This window comes from Cnephaeus nilssonii (genome assembly GCF_951640355.1).
Source record: "Cnephaeus nilssonii genome assembly, chromosome: 21".
Lineage (NCBI taxonomy): Eukaryota > Metazoa > Chordata > Mammalia > Chiroptera > Vespertilionidae > Cnephaeus > Cnephaeus nilssonii.
Window position 1 is genome coordinate 8,667,439 of NC_137092.1, and position 18,425 is coordinate 8,685,863.

General features: G+C 44.9%; 1 protein-coding gene across 2 annotated transcripts in view; it reads right to left on the minus strand.

The window, feature by feature from the left end:
* The window catches only part of TRIM33 (tripartite motif containing 33), a 60,974-nt gene extending 45,970 nt beyond the window's left edge, over nt 1-15,004 (minus strand). The window contains exon 1 of one of the 2 annotated variants that reach the window (XM_079760788.1): nt 14,428-15,004. In XM_079760788.1, the coding sequence (XP_079616914.1) occupies nt 14,428-14,950 (523 nt within the window). In that variant the 5' untranslated portion in view covers nt 14,951-15,004. The remainder of the gene's footprint in view (nt 1-14,427) is intronic. The other variant, XM_079760789.1, reaches the window with a different exon arrangement.
* Between the last annotated feature and the right edge of the window lie 3,421 nt (nt 15,005-18,425).

Genomic DNA, 18,425 nt, shown 5'->3' on the forward strand with positions numbered 1-18,425 from the left:
GAAAGATCACCTGTCCCTTAACCTGCTATCACTCTAGCATCTATAAAAACAGATAAACCTGCTAAGGTAACATACAGATGTTAAAGTTAACAACTAAAATATAGCACCACAGTCAACACAACAAACTGATTACTACATATCAGCCATAAATTTGAGGATACAGCATAAATGACACAATCCTTACTTTCAAGAGAGGGTTCCAAGACTAGTCTATAAATTTTACTCTTTACACCATGCAGAGATAAGGAGAGATGAAAACTACAAACAAGAAGAAAGCTGAATAATTGAATGAGAAAGTCCAGCATGTGTCAATCAGAAGTTCTAGAAGTTCATGAAGGAAAGGAGGCAGAGATGCTTTATAAAGAGATAATGACCAAGAATTTCAAAACTGAATGAATGAGTTCTCAAATTGCAACCCAATTTCTGAGCAGGATAATTAAAAATAAATCCACACCTAAACAAACCAAATATGGAGCAAAAACTCTTCATAACTGCTAATACTAGAAGACAATCAAGACTAACAACAGAACTACCTCATCAGTAAAAAAACAATGCCAAAAGATAGCAATCTCTTCAAAGCTTTTAGTGAAAATAACAGCCAACCTAGCAATCTATATCCTGATAGAACTATTACTCAAGTGTAAAAGGAAATTAACTTTTCAGACATATAACAGAACTATTTATTGTTGTAATAACTAATGAAGCATTAAGTTGAACCACATAAATCTGCCAATAGACCAGTTCTGACCTGCAAATACAGCAGTTGTATATACAGTTCAACCTAATCTACTAATAACAGAGGAATATGCAAATTGTCCAGGACTCCATCATAGTAATGACTGAACAGCAGGCTGCATGGGGCGACAAGGCCGGCAGGAGTGGCAGTTCGGGGCAACCAGGCCAGTGGGGGAGAGTGGGGGGCAGTTCAAGGAGACCAGGCCAGCAGGGGGGGAGTGGGGAGCAGTTTGGGGAGACTAAGCCAGCAGGAGGGAAGTTGGGGGCAACCAGGCCAGCAGGGGGGGCAGTGAGGGGTGACCAGGCCAGCAGGGGGACAGTTGGGGGCAACCAGGCCAGCAGGGGGAGCAATGAGGGGCGACCAGGCCGGTGGGGGGGCAGTTAGGGGCGACTAGGCTGGCAGAGGGGGCCAGTTGGGGGCGACCAGGGAACGGGGGCGGGGGGGGGGGCAGTTAGGGGCAACCATGCCGGCAGGCAGGTGAGCAGTTAGGAGCCAGCGGTCCCAGATTGTGAGAGGGATCCCGGATTGGAGAGGGTGCAGGCTGGGCTGAGGGGACGCTCCCCCCCCACCGCCGCCCCATGCATGAATTTCGTGCACCGGGCCTCTAGTATCTTACATAATAAAAAGGTAATATTTAAATTACCATCACTCCGCTACGCCCATGATTGGGCCAGCGGGTGACACAGGGGGCGGGACTCGGGGTGGCTGGGGTGGTGATTGGCCGGCAGGACGCTGAGCTCGCGTTGCCAGCGGCGACGTGAGCTCAGCGTCTGCACCATGGCTGTGCTGCAGCACAGACAGGCCTCTGGGGCAGCGAGCCGAGCCGGCATTTTGGAGGTTTGGAGGCGGCGGGCGGTAGGCGGGCGGCGCGGCTCCCCGGGGAGGAGTCTGGCGGCAGTTGGGCCGCAGGAGCACGTGGCGGCGGCCCCAGCCTTCCTGGGCGGGAGGCAAAGGCAAGACCCTGGCCTGGGCTCCGGCTGCAGGAGGACCACGCCCCCACCCCGCCTCGCCCTAGGGGCCCAGGGACTTCGGAGCTGCCGACCAGCGGACAGACAGCTTACACGTGCATGATTAAATCATGCACTGGGCTTCTAGTATATATATAAAAGGTTAAGTGACCAATGGTACATCCGTCCAACCGGTACATATGACTCGCACTGGCAATTTAACAATAAACATTGACTCGCACATGCACGATATATATAAAGCTCTTGCTGGAGTGTGTAAAAGGCTAAATGACCGACCTGACACTTCTGTTATAGAGAAAGGGCAAATAGCGATATTAAAATACTTCTAATTAATTTCCTTTCAATGTGCACAAATTTGTGCACCGGGCCACTAGTATTTAAGAATGTGGGGAAATATTTAGAAGCGAAATTTCAAAAATAATTAACAAAGGCATCAATAATAAATATGCATGAGCTAAAAGTAAATATATATATATTAATTTGGGAAGTGGAAAATACATGAAATTAAAATATCCAACTACAATAATCTATTCTAATTCAACATCAGCTTGAAAAATCCTAACTACAATATGAAGAGGAAATTGAGATAAAAGGTTAATTAAAAATAAGGTAGCCTGACCCAGCTGGTTGAGCAACAACTATACACTGGAAGTTTGCCTGTTTGATTCCTGGTCAGGGTACAAACCTGGGTTGTGGGTTCAATCCCCAGTTGGGACACATGGAAGGCAACCAATCACACTGATGTTTTTCTCTCTCACTTCCTCTCTCTAAGCATGTCCTTGGGTGAGGATTAAAAATAATCAATCAATATAATAAATAAGATAAAACTCTGCCTTAACCTTTTGCACTCGGATGTCGAATGTGACTCGACACGGTTAGCATTAGAATAAAGAAATCGAGAAAAAAGCAAGCGAGTGCAAAGGGTTAACAAAGTAAGTGAGGCTCCAAAATTCAACTGCATAAAATAGAGTCCAGTTGTTGGAAAGTAAAATAATTGTATAAGCTTTCTTAGCCAGCCAAACTAAGACTAACACAAACTAAGACTGTAGTTTGATACCAGGCTGAAGCTGTTGTTCTATGGAATTCCAGGAATCTCTTACTGGTTGGTGCCATTTTCCCCACTCGATTCATAAAAATTGGCACAGAAGACCATTGGGACCTCTGCCACCCACATCTCTTCTCTGATGTTTCCCAACCCAACCTCGCTCTACCCAGCACTTCTGCCCTCACTCCAGTAAGAATTTTAACCTGCCTATTGGAGAATGAGGAGATAATCATGATCAAATTATATTTAAATCTGCATTAATACAAAGTTTTACTGTAAGACCCATCAGTACTTATTGAGAAATTTATATGTATTAGTTCATTGAGTCTTCAAACAGCTCTTAAAGTTCAATTACTATCACCATTTCAAAGGTGAGGAAATTAAGGTTCAGAGCTCAAGTAACAGTCTCAAGATCATATGGCAATGTAAACAGGAGTTGAGAGAAGGGCCAAGATCTGAAACCATGATGTCTGAATATACCCTTCCTCTTAAATCCTATGCTAAACTATCTCTCTAATTAAAAGGCTGGTTCATTAGTCACAAAATAAGAGACTAAACTAAGGCAGTCATGATAGATATAAAGAGGATAAATCAGAGGCAAAACCAAAAGACTTCATGACTGTATGATGATGGTGTTGGTAATTCATGGACAATTACACAATTACTCAAAATGAGGGGAAAGTAATCTTAGCCAGAATGTAATAAGTTTTAGATAGATTGTGTTTAGCATAGTTCCAGAGGGAACCACAACATTATAAGTAGTTCAATCTGAAGCACAGTTATAGTTAACTAGAGGCCCAGTGGGGTCCCTCGGCCTGGCCAGTGATCGGGGCCAATCAGGGCCGATCTGAGCCGGCCAGCCTGTGGGAGCACACTGACCACCATGGGGCAGCTCCTGCGTTGAGTGTCTGCCCCCTGGTGGTCAGTGCACGTTGTAGCGACTGGCTGACCAGTCGTTTGGTCATTCCATTGTTCGGTCACTTAGGCTTTTATATATATAGATGAGGGGGAATAGGATCAAGGACAGTACCCTTCACTATACCAATATTTATGACTTGAGCAGAAAAGGAGTTCTCAGATTTAAGAAACAGATTTCAAACATTTTTCAAATGCAAATCACAAGTACACTTTACATCAAAAGCCAATACACAAAAACATAGGCAGTAAAATCTCAGACATATTTCATAGCAATATTTTTGCTAATACATCTGCTCGGGCAAGGGAAACACAGCAAAAAAATAAACAAGTGGGACTACATCAAACTAAAAAGCTTCTTCACAGCGAAAGAAACCAGCATCAAAATAAAAAGGGAACCCATTGTATGGAAGAACATATTTGCCAATGATACATCTAATAAGGGGTTAATATCCAATATGGGCAGACCTAAATAGACATTTCTCCAAAGAGGACATACAAATAGCCAAGAGACCTATTAAAAAATTCTCAAAGTCACTAATCATCAGAGAAATGCAAATTAAAATCACAATAAGATATTACCTCACACCTGTCAGAATGGCTATCATCAAAAAATCAGCAAACAAGTGCTGATGAGGATGTGGAGAATAGGGAATACTAGTTCACTGCTGGTGGGAATGCATATTAGTGCAGCCACTATGGAAAACAGTATGGAGTTTCCTCAAAAAATTAAAAATGGAATTTCCATTTGACCCAGCAATCCCACTTCTGAGAACATATATCCTAAAAACCCCTAAACACCAATCAGAAATAATATATGCACCCCTATGTTCATACATAGCATTATTTACAACAGCTAAGATTTGGAAACAGCCTAAGAGCCCATCAATGAATGAATGGATAAAAAAAAAAGCTGTAGGATATCTACACCATGGAATACTATGCAGCTGTAAAAAAAAGAGGGATCTCTTACCCTTTGGCACATGGATGGACCTAGAGACTATTATGATTACTGAAAAAAGCCAATCTGACAAAGACAAATATCACATGATCTCATTCATTTGTGGAATCTAATGAACAAAATGAATCGACCAACAAAATAAGTCCTGAAGCATGGAGGCATGGAATAGACTGACAAGCAGACTGACATACCTCGATGTGGGGGTGGAGGATGAAGAGAGAAACCAAGTAACTTATATGCATTGCCCATCAACACACACAATAAGGTGGTGAAGACAATGAGGGCACTGTCAACAAAAATATTTTTCAAATAATTTTAAAAAATAGATTTCAAAGGGAACAGATATCTAAAAACAATAGCTAAATAATTAAAATTTTAAGTATTAAAATGAAAGGAGGCATGACAACAATAAAAGTATAATGAAACATTTTAGTACACTTTTTAAATGGGATTAAAAAAATGGGTAATACAATTTAAGAGCTATTTTTATATTTCAAGAATAAAAAAACAAACATTTTTGGCATGTCTGTAGAATACTAAGAAAATGTAATGTTGTATTATGTTGCCAAAAACAGCATCCATCTGAGGCTCTGATACTCTCTCCATATAAAAAAAAGCCACATTTAGGTAAAATTTTACCTCTCTGCCTTAATAGCCTCGATTGTTTAAAAATAATAATAATAATATAGAAAGCCCTAGCCTGCATTGCTCAGTGGTTAGAGCATTAGCCTGACAGAAGGGTAGCGAGTTCAAGTCTCCATCAAGGGCATGTGCCTGGGTTGCAGGTTCGTTCCCTGGTCCCAGGTGGGGCATGTGCATGAGGCAACCAGTCGATGTATCTCTCTCACATCAATGTGTGTGTGTCTCTCTCTGTGTCTCTGTCTCTGTCTCTCTCTGTCTCTCCCTCCCTCCCTCTCCCTCTCTCTCTCTCTCTCTCTCTCTCTCTCTCTCTCTCTCTCTCTCTCGTGCGCGCGCACTTTTTCTCTCCTTCCCTCTGTCCCTCCCTCTACCACTTCCATCCTCTAAAAAAAAAAAATCAATGAAAAAATATCCTCTGGTGAGGATTAACAAAAAAAGAAGAGGATAATATTACCTGAGATATTTTTTATAAGCAATAATAAGAAAAAGTTTTAACTTGGAGCTGATATTATTTTACAGATAAGGAACATAAAGTCATAAGATCATAAGATTCAAATAAATTTGTCCATGTCTGTTTTTCTTCATCTGTCATTAATTCAGATAACTGACCTTGAAGCCGTAAAACATAAACTGGGTATGGAAAACAGAGAAAGAATAAAACTATATGAATGTTAAAACAGCCTAAATTACAGCCAAAACCTTAATAGCAAAATCAATCATAATATGCATGTGAGAAAGGGGGATCATCACCTTCAAACCAACATTAAGAGCAAAAGCAGATTTCAACCATGACTAATTTCTCTTCTGAACCATATTTCCATGAACATTTGATTAATTTTTTTTAAAGATTTTTCATTGATTTTGAGAGAGAGAGGAAGAGAGAGGGAGAGGGAACTATCAATATGAGAGCGAAACACTAATCAGACAAAGCCATAGGGGCAGGGCTGAGGCAGAGGCAGTTAGAGGCGATCAGGCCAGGAGGGGAGGGCAGTTGGGGGTGATCAGGCCAGTGGTGGGGGAAGTTGGGAGCGAGCAGGCTGGCAGGGGGGGGACCAGTTGGGGGCAAGCAGGCTGGCGGGGGGGGGGGGGCAGTTGGGGGTGAGCAGGCCAGCAAGGGGGGGCAGTTGGGGGCAAGCAGGCCAGTAAGGGGGGCAGTTGGGGGTGAGAAGGCCGGTGGGGGGGGGGGCAGTTGGGGGTGAGCAGGCTGGCAAGCAAAGTGGTTAGGAGCCAGTGGCTCCTGGATTGCGAGAGGGATGTCCGACTGCCAGTTTAGGCCCGATCCCTAAACTGGCAGTCGGACATCTCTCAAGGGGTCCCAGATTGGAGAGGGTGCAGGCCGGGCTGAGGGACACGCCCCCCCCCCACCCGTGAAGGAATTTCGTGCACCCCTCAGGAGTTCGACGGGGAGACCAATCACTCGCTATGATGTACACTGACCACCAGGGGGTGGCACGGAACGAAAGAAGGCCCGGCCAGCAGTCAGCAGCTAGGGAAGGGAGGCCCCAGCCAACCCTGATTGCCGGCCAGGCCTAGGGACCCTACCTGTGCACAAATTTTGTGCACCGGGCCTCTAGTATAATAATCATCTAAAGATTTTTGTAATAGAAATTTATAATAAGAATTGCAAAATTCTTTGTGGGAGACATTTTACTTAACTGGGAGGATTTAATTAACTCACCATCAGTGAAGAGCTTTTTCTTGCCTGGCTAACAAATAATCCACTCAGAAACTTGCCTTGATTTCATTTTTTCACCTTTAAGAAATTCTGCTATGATGAGATATTCCATTTTAAAATTTCTAACTTCTCTGTCCACTACTTTCCTTGAGTTGGGAGTACTATGACCAGTACTTACTCTAGTGTTATCTACATGTTGTACTCTTTTAGCAGAGCTATTGTAAAGTGTATAATAAACACTTTGCCAACTAATTCAAAAAGAAAATAACTCCTATTCCTCCTTCCTTAAGTGTGACATGTGAAATCCATTTTTCTCTTCTCGTCTTGTTTCAAATGATAGGTATGCATTGATAATTAAAGTATTTTTGTAAATGTCATGCTATAGCCATACATATATGCTTATTTAGTTATTACTACAACACTGCAATTTGTAGTGCACCAAAAAGCAGTGCAAAGCAATGAGTGCCACACAGTCTTTGTCACAGCTGTTCATTTTGCCATTGCAGCATGTAAGCAGTCATAGATAATACATAAAGAAACGGGCATAACTGTTCCAAAATGTTATTTATGAACAGAAATTTTAATTTCATATAATTTTCACATCACAAAATATTCTTTTGATGTTTTTCAACCATTTAAAAATATAAAAATCATTCTTAGCACATGAGCCATATAAATCGAGACAGCAAGCTAGATTTGGCCCATGGGCTCTAGTTTGCCAACCCCTGATCTAAAGTGAAGTCCAACAGCTCTGGCAAGTGGGACTCTTGTTGGTTAAACATCATCTCATGCACCAAAAGGTCATTGGTTTGATTCGGGGTCAGGCACATACCCAGGCCCGGTCTGGTGCGTGTGGGAGGCAACCAATTATAATGTTTCTCTCTAGTTCCCCCTCTCCCTCCCCGTCTCTCTAAAAGATCAATAAAACCATTGAAAAAATAAAGGGAAGTCCAACAATTAACAAACATAAAACCTCCAATCAGAGTTTTCTTGTCTCACTCAAGTAGGACGAGTACAAGGGTTATCCACCCCTTGAGGAAGCCTCAAACCAAAAGGGACAGAGAGATCAACATAAAAAGAAAAAAGATTAGCAAGTCAATGGAGAGCATTATGCTAAGCAAAATAAGCCAGTCGGAGAAAGTTAAATATCACATGATCTCACTCATATGTGGGATATAATGAACATAAACTGATGAACAGAAATATATCCAGACAAATGGCAGGGGGCAGGGGGTAGAGATCAACCAAAGGACTTGTATGCATGCGTATTAGCATAACCAATGGACACAGACACTGGGGCAGTGAGGGCTTGCCCTGGAGGGGGTGGGGGGTCAATCGGGGGAAAAAGGAGACATATGTAAAACTTTAGAAAATAAAATAAATATTAAAAAATAATAAAATAAATTTAAAAAGAAAATAAACTCAAGATCTTTCAGAATGTCAGTTGAATAAGAAAGCGAACAGAAAGAAAACATAAGAGAAAAGGTAGGAGAGAGTATAAACCCAAGAGTGCCAACATCCAAAGTGCACCGGTTCCAAAAAGTGTGTGTGTGAGAGAGAGAGAGAGAGAGAGAGAGAGAGTGTGTGTGTGAGTGTGTGTGTGTGAGTGTGTGTGCGCGCGCGCGAGTGTGTGTGTGTGTGTGTGTGTGTGTGTGTGTGTGTGTAAGAGGTGATTGGGGAAGGGAAGGTATCCTTATGAAAAATTTTTAAGTTTACAGTTTTGTTACTAAACGCAAAGATCACCAGACTAATAGAAAACAGTAAACTATTAAAAACTATTGAAAGGTAAAACAATAAATAGAGACACATCACCAAATTTCAGAATAAGGATAAAGAGATAATTAAAAGGTTCCAGGAAGAGGTAAATAAAAACAAACCTCAACTGGGATTGTACAAAGGAGCAAAATCAGACTAGCACCGGCAACACTGATTTCTAAGAAACTGGAAGATATACCCTCAAAGTTCTGAGGAAAAAATATTTTCAACCTAGAATTTCATATTCAGTAATGCTTTTTATATTTTTGAATATCTCTTTAATGTCTGGTCTAATAGAACAGTGGTTGGCAAACTAACTCATTAGTCAACAGAGCCAAATATCAACAGTACAACGATTGAAATTTCTTTTGAGAGCCAAATTTTTTAAACTTAAACTTCTTCTAACACCACTTTTTTAAAATAGACTCGCCCAGGCCGTGGTATTTTGTGGAAGAGCCACACTCAAGGGGCCAAAGAGCCGCATATGGCTCGCGAGCCACGGTTTGCCGACCACTCTAATAGACGATGACAACATATGCTTTTGCATTGAATCTGTTGTGATGACTTACTTTATTTGAAGAATATGAAGAACACCTGGCCACCCTAGTGGATATAGTGTCAGCCTGCTGACTGAAGGGTCCAGGGTTCAATTCCAGTCAAGGACACATGCCCAGGTGGCAGGCTCAATCCCCAATAGGGGGTGTGCAGGAGGCAGCCAATCAATGATTTCCTCTCATCACTGATGTTTCTCATGAAGTCAAAAGTATTTTTTTTAAATAAAATGAAATAAATTCCTTCCTCTCTGAAGTCAAAAGTATTTTTTTAAATAAAATGAAATAAAGAACACCTGGCCTCTTACAGCTATGTATTTTTTAAAAAGGGAGAGAGGCCTGGTCTCTGTGGATGAGAGGGTCGACCTATGAACCAGGAGGTCACGGTTCGATTCCCACTCAGGGCACATGGCCAGTTGCAGGCTCAATCTCTGGTGGCACTGTGCAGGAGGCAGCCAATCAATGATTCTCTCATCACTGATATTTCTCTCTCTCTCCCTCTCCGAAATCAATAAAAATGTATTTTAAAGAAATAAATTTTAAAAAAGGAAGAGCACCCTGGCCTTTTCAAACATGTGGCTACTTACTCTTCTTTTATGTAATACAAAAAGTATAAAAAGTGTACAGCATTTATTTCTTAAATGTCTGCCTCAAGGTGGAACTCCAAACCATACTGATGCACTTTTACCACACTCTTATATTAAAACCTATTCGTCTATTTTAAACTCTGAATCTTTTTCTATGTGTGATTTTTAACATCATGCATTGGTCATTTGTGGAAAATATTAGTTCACTATGTAGATTTTACAAATGTTGACATTTCATTGCACAATATCCCAGAAAAAAAAATGCTAATATCACTACCAATTTCATCAAAAATGCCTTTTTTTAATATTCACACTCTTTATTTATTTTGTTGTTAATCCTCACCTGAAGCTATTTTTCCACTGATATTTTTAGAGAGAGTGGAAGGGAGGGGGAGAGACAGAGTGAGAGAAACATCAATGTGAGACAGACACATTAACTGGTTGCCTCCTGCACCCATCTCGACCAGGGCTGGGGATCTAGCCTGCAATCGAGGTACATGCCCTCGACTGGAATCAAACCCAGGACCCTTCAGTACGAGGACTAACCTCTACCCACTGAGCCAAACCAGCTAGGGCAAAAATCCTTTTAAATATTGAGAATCTGTCAAGCTCATGGCAGCAGATTAAGTTTCCCAAAATTCTAATTTTTATTTAAAAGCTCTATACCTTCCTCTTAATTAAGTATTAAAAAAAAGGCCTTGTCCGGGTAGCTCAGTTGGTTAGAGCATTGTCACAACGTGCCAAGGTTTCCGGTTCGATCCCCAGTCAGGGCACATGTAAGAAGCAACCAATGAATGCATAAATAAGTAGAACAACAAACTGATGTTTCTCTCCTTCTCACTCTCAAATCAATAAAATAAAAAATTTTAAGGAAAAAAAAAAAAGGAGTAGTCAGAAAAAGCCTTTCTTAGGAAGCAACATTTGAAGTGAGGAGCCCTTCACTCAAGAACACTGGTTCTCAAACTTGGTGTGCATCAAAATCACCTGGAAGGGTTGTTAAACCAGACTGCTGATCAGGTCTGTAGCGGGCACAACATTTGCATTCCTAACAAGTTCACAGATGATGCTGATGATGCTGGTCCAAAAGCTATACATGGAGAGGCAGAGATCTATAGGGAACAGCTAAAGGGTGTGAATAACTTCCGTGTGTTAGACTCCAACAGTTAGAGGAACAGAAAAAAAGGTCAGTTAGGAGGGAGGGTAATGTACTTGTCATCGTTTCAGAAACACTTAAAATGGTGAATTAAACTACCAGCTATGGCTTCCCAGGCTAGAGATGGAATCATAGGTTGTTCAACAATACCTTGCATCTGCAAAGCATTTCACAGTTTATAAAAACATTTTCATATTTATTATTTGACTCAGTGAGACATAAGTGAAGGACTATTAGCTACACTGTAGAGATAAACTGAAGGACACAAACATTATGAACCTGAGGGAACCAGAAAACAAGTAGCAGAACTATGTTGCCTGACTCCAAATCCAGTGTTCCTTCCAGAACAGCATGCTGGCTTTTTTAAAAACCAAAGATACAGGAGTGAATACTAACAAATTATTTTCTAAATTCCATACCTAAAAACATGGTGGCTTCCAGACTTCATTTGTTTTAGATACTGGTTAAAAAGCAACATTTCTTTAAGATTAACAGTATTTAGTCCCATCTACTTATTTCTACCAGTTCAAAAACAAAGCATGTAGAAATGTAGAATAAAGAGGGAATTTAGAGACTATTATTCTCTTGCCTGCATATATATTAGAGAGCCAACTGCATTACTTCAGTCCCTTAGCCACAGCAGTCAAACACAATTTTCATCCTGTGCTCCTCCTAACTCTCCCACACAAGCCAGGTTCCCACAAGAACACTGAATCCCACTTCTTACTAAACTCAGGAGGCCATGAGCTTACACAATCATTACCCACCTCTATACATCCATTACCATTTTATATCTTCTCCATCAATCAAACCCTTATCTTTTGTTAATCCTCACCTGAAGATCTCACACACACACACACACTGATTTTTAGAAAAGAGTGAAAGGGCCCTGTGGGCATTTGCCCAGGTTTCCGGCTCCCAGTGTGGGGCGTGCAGGAGGCAGCCAATCAATGATTCTCTCTCATCACTGATGGTTTTATCCCTCCCTTCCTCTCTGAAATCAATAAAAATGTTTTAAAAAAAAGTGGGAGGGAGGGAGGAGCATTGATATGAAAGAGACATCGATAGGTTGCCTCCTGCACCCGCCTCTACCAGGGCTAGGATCAGGCCTGCAACCCAGGTGGATGCCCTTGACCCGGAATCAAACCCAAACCCTTAGGCCCCTGGGCCAACGCTCTAACCCTATTCTTAACACTCTTACCTGAATGCCTCAATACTTCAAACCCAAAACATCCAAAACTAAAATTATATTCTCCCTACACCACACAAACACACCCTGCTCTGTGCCTGAATTCTTTTCTTTTTAGTATGTTTCGATAGATTTGAGAGAGGAAACATTGTGAGAAACATACATTGGCTGCCAGGGATTGAGCCCAAAACCTGGGCAGGTGCCCCCAGGAATCGAACCAGCGACCTCTTGGTGCATGTGACAACACTAAACCAACTGAGCAACACAGGCCAGGGCCTGAATTCTTTTATTTGCTATTAGCCCTGTTCCCATCTCCATTCCCATGGCTACTCACAATTAGTTACTACTAATAATAAACTAGCTGCCATTTCATTAATAACTACCAAGTAGTACTAGTTACTGTACACACTTCATTCTATCAATAGTCCTATGAGGTAGGTAATTCTGTCCTTATTTCACAAATGAGAAAACTTAGGCTAAGAACAATTAATCTGTCCACGTCACAAGTAGGAAGTGACAAAGTAAACATCCAAACTCAAATATATCTCCCAAAGTCCATACCTTTGCCCCAGAGCAAAATGCTTATGTCTTTGATACCTGGTATCAGTCCTCTACTACCCATTCCAAATGTGTCACCTAGATTACTTCAAGATTCTCCTAACTGGTCCTGCCCGCTAGCCTTGCCTTCCCTTACCCTTCAATGTACCAAATGATCTTTCTGGATCACAAATGTGACCCTCTTATCCTCTTGACATCAAAGTCCTTCAGGAACCCCCTTCAGTCTACACTGCACAGGTACACCCTACAGGATGAATCCCAAACCCAGAGCAGGTCCACAATCCCTTACCTGCAGTTCCAAAACTCAAAAACTTCGTAAAATTTTAAATATTTTTCATAAATTTGCAACAAAACCCACCCTGAATTGTGGAAGGCTACTTATTGTCTATCCCAATGGTGTGATATTTATGTGTTTCACTACATAAATATTAATGTGTTTGATAATGTGTTAACCGACGCCCCCCTGGAGTATTAAAGACCTTACCAGGAAGAAGAAAATTTCCAAACTATTCTGAAGTCTAAAACACACCTGGTCCCAAGGGTTTCAGAGAAGACAGGGGTGGGGAACACCCAGCCCTCCTGCTGTTTGCCCCTGAAATCACTTGGTCTGGGCCTGCCAAGGCATTAGGGGTGCGTTAGTTAAAACTTTGGTCAAATATAGCAAGCTAATGTTTAAGTTAATAATTTTGTATGCCCCCCCCCCCAATGATGTTATAAATATCCAAATGACCCTCAGCAGAAAAAAGGTTCCCCACCCCTGAGATAAGGGCTTATAGACCCCTCACCTAATCAGTCCATGAATCCAAATTTCCACCAATCACGTTACACATCAGTGCAGCAAAGGGATGTGTAAGGTGCCCTGTGAGCTACTCACCTTTCAAGAAAGCTGCTCAGGGTTCTCTTTTCAGTGAAGTTTCCCTGACAGCCTGGTCTAGATTGTGCCACAACCCTGCAGCAAGTACCCACCTCTACTGCTACAGGTTTTCTGTTTCCCGTGTGAACGAGCCCCACACTGAGTATTTTATTCAATCCTACAGCGTCTGCAACACTAGGGGCTCATTAATGTACAATGAGCTGAAATGCATGCCCAGCTCTCCCTAATTCCCAATTCCCTTCAAAGCTCGTTTCTCCTTCACCCCTAAACCTTAGTATTCTTCCCTTAACCATGCAGGCCCCTCAGAGCTATTCTCGTGGTCAGAGTTTCTCCTTCCCAATGTCATCTTAAAATTACTTTCTACCAGGCGCCTTCTCTTAACCCCCAACTCTCCAAGGCCCTTTATCTTCTCTTCCATCCCTAGTCCTGTCCCCTAGTCTCGAACCGATCAAGTCCTCTCCCAGGGAGACAATTCATCCTCAGCCCTCGTCTCTTACCTACTCCTCCCTCCACACCTCTCCCGGCTCCCGGCCTTCCCTCCCCCGAACGCTTCGCAGACCCCCCCCCCCCCCCCGCCCCTTCTCTCCCCGTCCGGGTCCACCAGCTCCCGGACCTGCGCCCAGCCCGCATCCGCACATCGCAAACCTCCCCAGGAGCGGGGTCCCCTCCCCCCGTCCCCCGCGGCTGGCACCCCCCTCCCTTCACCCTCCCCCTATCTCTGGGGTCCAGCTCCCCTGGAAACTGTTCCACAGGCCGTGCCTTTCACCCCCGGGACCGCGCCGCTCCAGCCCGGACCCCGGGCAGGGAGGGCCCCCGCTCACCCTGCTGAATGTCGCCGTTGCTGCCTCCCGGGATGGGCACGTTGAGCTGGCGCTCGGGCTCCGGCAGGCAGCGCAGGCAGAAGGAGTGGAGACAGGGCAGCAGCTTGGGCTCCGCCTCGCGCCGGCTCTGCAGGCTCTGCTGACACACGGCGCAGGTGTCCAGGAGCGAGGCTGGCGGTCCCAGGGGCGGCCCCGAAGGAGGACCCGGAGCGGGAGCCGCGGCCGGAGCTGGGGCCGGCGTCGACGCCGCGCCCCCGGGAACTCCCGGGCCCACGGAGGCTGCCGGGGCGGAGGCAGCCGGGGTCGAGCCGGAGGCCGCGGCCACCCCCCCGTCGTCGGGCCCCGCCGCGGCGCTCTCCGCGTCGGCCCTGCCGCCTTCCTCCTCCTCCTCCTCCACCAGCACCGCGGCCAGAGGCGGCTCCGCCTCCTGCGCCGCGGGCCCGACGGCCCCGGCAGTTACCGGCGCGCTGCCGCTGCCCCCGCCGCCGCTCTCAGCGTCGCCGCCGCCTTTGTTTTCCGCCATGTTTTCCTCTTTGAACCCGCCGGACCGCCCCGCGCCGCCCGCCGCCCGCGCCGCCGCCGCCCCCAGCCCCAGCCGCAGCCGCAGCGAGAGCGGCCGCCGAGAGCGAGCAGGCGAACGAACGGACGGGAGCGCGCGCGCACGCGGCGCCCCCGCCCTCGCGTCGCGCGGCTGAGGAGGGGCGGGGCGCGCGCACGCACGCAGGACGTCCCCGAGGGGGCGGGAGCTCGGGGTGCGGGCGCGGGCTGGGCTCCGGCCTCGCCGCCCCTCCCGACCTGGCGGCCCGCGCCTGGCGATGCCGCCGCCGCGGTGCTGCTCGGCGCTAGAGCCAGAGGCCGGGGCGCCGCCGCACTGCCTCTGCGGGGTGGTTGTGCGCTCGGGCGCGGAGGCGGAGGCGGAGGCGGAGCGGGGGACGAGTGGGAAAGGCTGGAGGGCAGGAGGCAGGGCCGGTTCCTGCCGAGCGAGCGTCTCCCGGGCGGCGCGGTCCCCACCGGTGGGCGCGGCTCCGCTGAGACCTCCTTGGCGCGGTCGGACGCCCGGGCCTCCGGGCTGCGGGGTGCGGGGCGCGGATCCCCTGGGTCTCCGTAGGGCCGCGTTCCTTTGGGTGGTTGTGCCTCAGGGGCGCAGTAAAAGGGCTTCCTTTCTTTCTTTTTTTTTTTTTTAACTGGGGGACCTACCAGAAACGGACTGAAAAGACCCGGTGAGGAAGAAACTCTTTAACAGCTGTGTTGAGCTTCGTAAGGTGTTGCGTTCTCAGACGTGGCTTCGTATCAGAAAACCAATCTACCGAGGGCTCTTTCAAAGCCGAGATAGCAGGACCACACCCCAGGCCTGCCTCCGGAGGCGGGGGAGAGGCTGGAGGCGGTGGGAAAGTCGCTGGGGCCCTTTGCGACGTGTGTCCGTTGGGGGAAGTCGCCTGTCGAACCAATACTATCTCCCTGGAGCCCCCTTCGCGTCCTGCGTGAGCGGGATTGGGATGCCCTGCCGGTGCTGGCAATAGGAGCTCTGCGAAAGGGTTGTCTCTGTTTGAGAACACGTGTACTGGGGAGGGGGTATGTACTACAACGGTGGTCGTTTTCATGTTAGGATCCTGAAGGGCTTTTATTCTTTTAGCTGATATAAATCCTTAAAGGAAGCCACCTGAAAACATCTGTAATTGATTTGTTCGGAAAAGATTGACCTCCTCTATGTATTGGGGTAGTGTGTTAGAGACTCTGAGCATTACAGCAAAGCGCAAAGGAGGTCCTTGCCTTCAAGGAGTTTGCAATCGAATGAAGAAATAAAATGGGCCCTGGCCGGTTTGGCTCAGTGGATAGAGCATCGGCCTGCGGACTGAGGGGTCCTGGGTTTGATTCCGGTCAAGGGCATGTACCTTGGTTGCGGGCACATCCCCAGTGGGGGGTGTGCAGGAGGCAGCTGATCGATGTTTCTCTCTCATCGATGTTTCTAACTCTCTATCCCTCTCCCCTCCTCTTTGTAAAAAATCAATAAAATATATATTTAAAAAAAAAAAAGAAATAAAATGGGGTCACTATAGCTAAGCTGCTAAATTACTAAAATCAAGTAGGTTGAGGTAAGAGGAAACAATTCTATTCTTGTTTTAACTAGCTAGGAACTTAAACTCTTAAACTTCCCAGCCCCCCCCCCCCAACCCCCATAAATAAGTAAGTAAATAAAAAAATAAATAAAATTTCCAGCCGAAACCGGTTTGGCTCAGTGTTTAGAGCGTTGGCCTGTGGACTGAAGGGTCCCAGGTTCGATTCCGGTCAAGGGCATGTACCTTGGATGCGGGCACATCCCCAGTAGGGGGTGTGCAGGAGGCAGCTGATCGATGTTTCTCTCTCATCGATGTTTCTAACTCTCTATCCCTTCCTCTCTGTAAAAAATCAATAAAATATATTTTAAAAAATAAATAAACTTTCCAGTCTTGCAGCAATGCCTAGACATACATCAGACCTCCAGATAACCCTCTTATTACCCCTGAAGGACTCACCAATTTGGACCACCTGACATCCGACTGCTAACTATCTTGGACCAATCTTAGGGCTAAGAATGCAGGACTAATTATGCTCAAGAATGGTTCTTACTATAAGAACTCTTTTCTTTCTTCTTATGGGTTTTTACTGTTGTAGTGTAACCACGAATCGCACAAAGGACGCCTCAATCAAGAAGTCGAGTTATGGAATCATTTATTCAAAAGCCAGCGGCTACGAGGGGACAATAACACTCCAAATCTCGCAGCCCCAAAATGCTGGCATCATCAGGCTTATATAGGCAGAATATCACAAAGGTATCGATTACATCTTTGGGTTTGGAATGAGGAACCTGGTTTGCACAAAGCAGTTACAGAAGCAAAATTGAGCAAGCTAGTTATCTACAAGGATTAATTATAGTTTTGGGTCTTTGGATCACTGAATCAACGGAAACACATTATCTGGAGCCACTGAGGCAATTTAGAGTAATTGTGCTGTCCTGGTCTCCAGGTACAGAAAAATGTGTTTCGATGACCAGTAAGATCACAATCAAGGGGATAGTCAAACCACCAACAATGGAGTATTCAATCGATTGGTATAGCATACATAAGTTCAGAAAATCAAAGTAACTTTTCTATTATTTTAGCAAGCAAATAAGTACAGAAGCCAAAACAGCAGGGTTAAAGTTAAACTGCAGTTTCTACCCAAGATGATTGCTACCATGCTTCATTACCTAGTTGTGTTTCCAACTTGCAAACCTTAAGACCCTTGAATAAATCATTTATTTATTTTTAATATATTTTATTAATTTTTTTACAGAGAGGAAGGGAGAGGGATAGAGAGTTAGAAACATCGATGAGAGAGAAACATCGATCAGCTGCCTCTTGCACACTCCCTACTGGGGATGTGCCCGCAACCAGGGTACATGCCCTTGACCGGAATCGAACCTGGGATCCTTCAGTCCGCAGGCCGACGCTCTATCCACTGAGCCAAACCGGTTAGGGCAAATCATTTATTTCTAATCAAAGCCTCCAAACTCTTTTTGAGTTCGTTCAACACTAATAAAGGAAGATTGGAAATAAATTTCTGATAATAACTCTAATTATGGGCAAGGCCTTCCATTTAGATTCTTTAACAGGGAGGTCAAGTTTCTCTTGAACCTGCAGGGACTTGATTGCTTTTAGCTCAAAATAATCCTCATGCCAAAGTGGCACATCTTAGGGAGACCTGTTCTGAACCCCTTTATTCACAGTATCTAGAAGGTGGAAACAACACAAGTGTCCATTGATTGATGAATAGATAAAATGTGGTATGTTATTCAGCCTTATGAAAGGATATTCTGACGCATGCAACAAAATGGATGAAACTTATAGACATTATGCTAAAGGAAATAAGCCAGGCACAAAAGGACAAGTACTAGTATGTTTCTACTCACATGAAATACTTAAAGGAGTCAAGTTCATAGAGACAAAAAATAGAATGGTGTTTGCCAGGAGCTGGGGGAA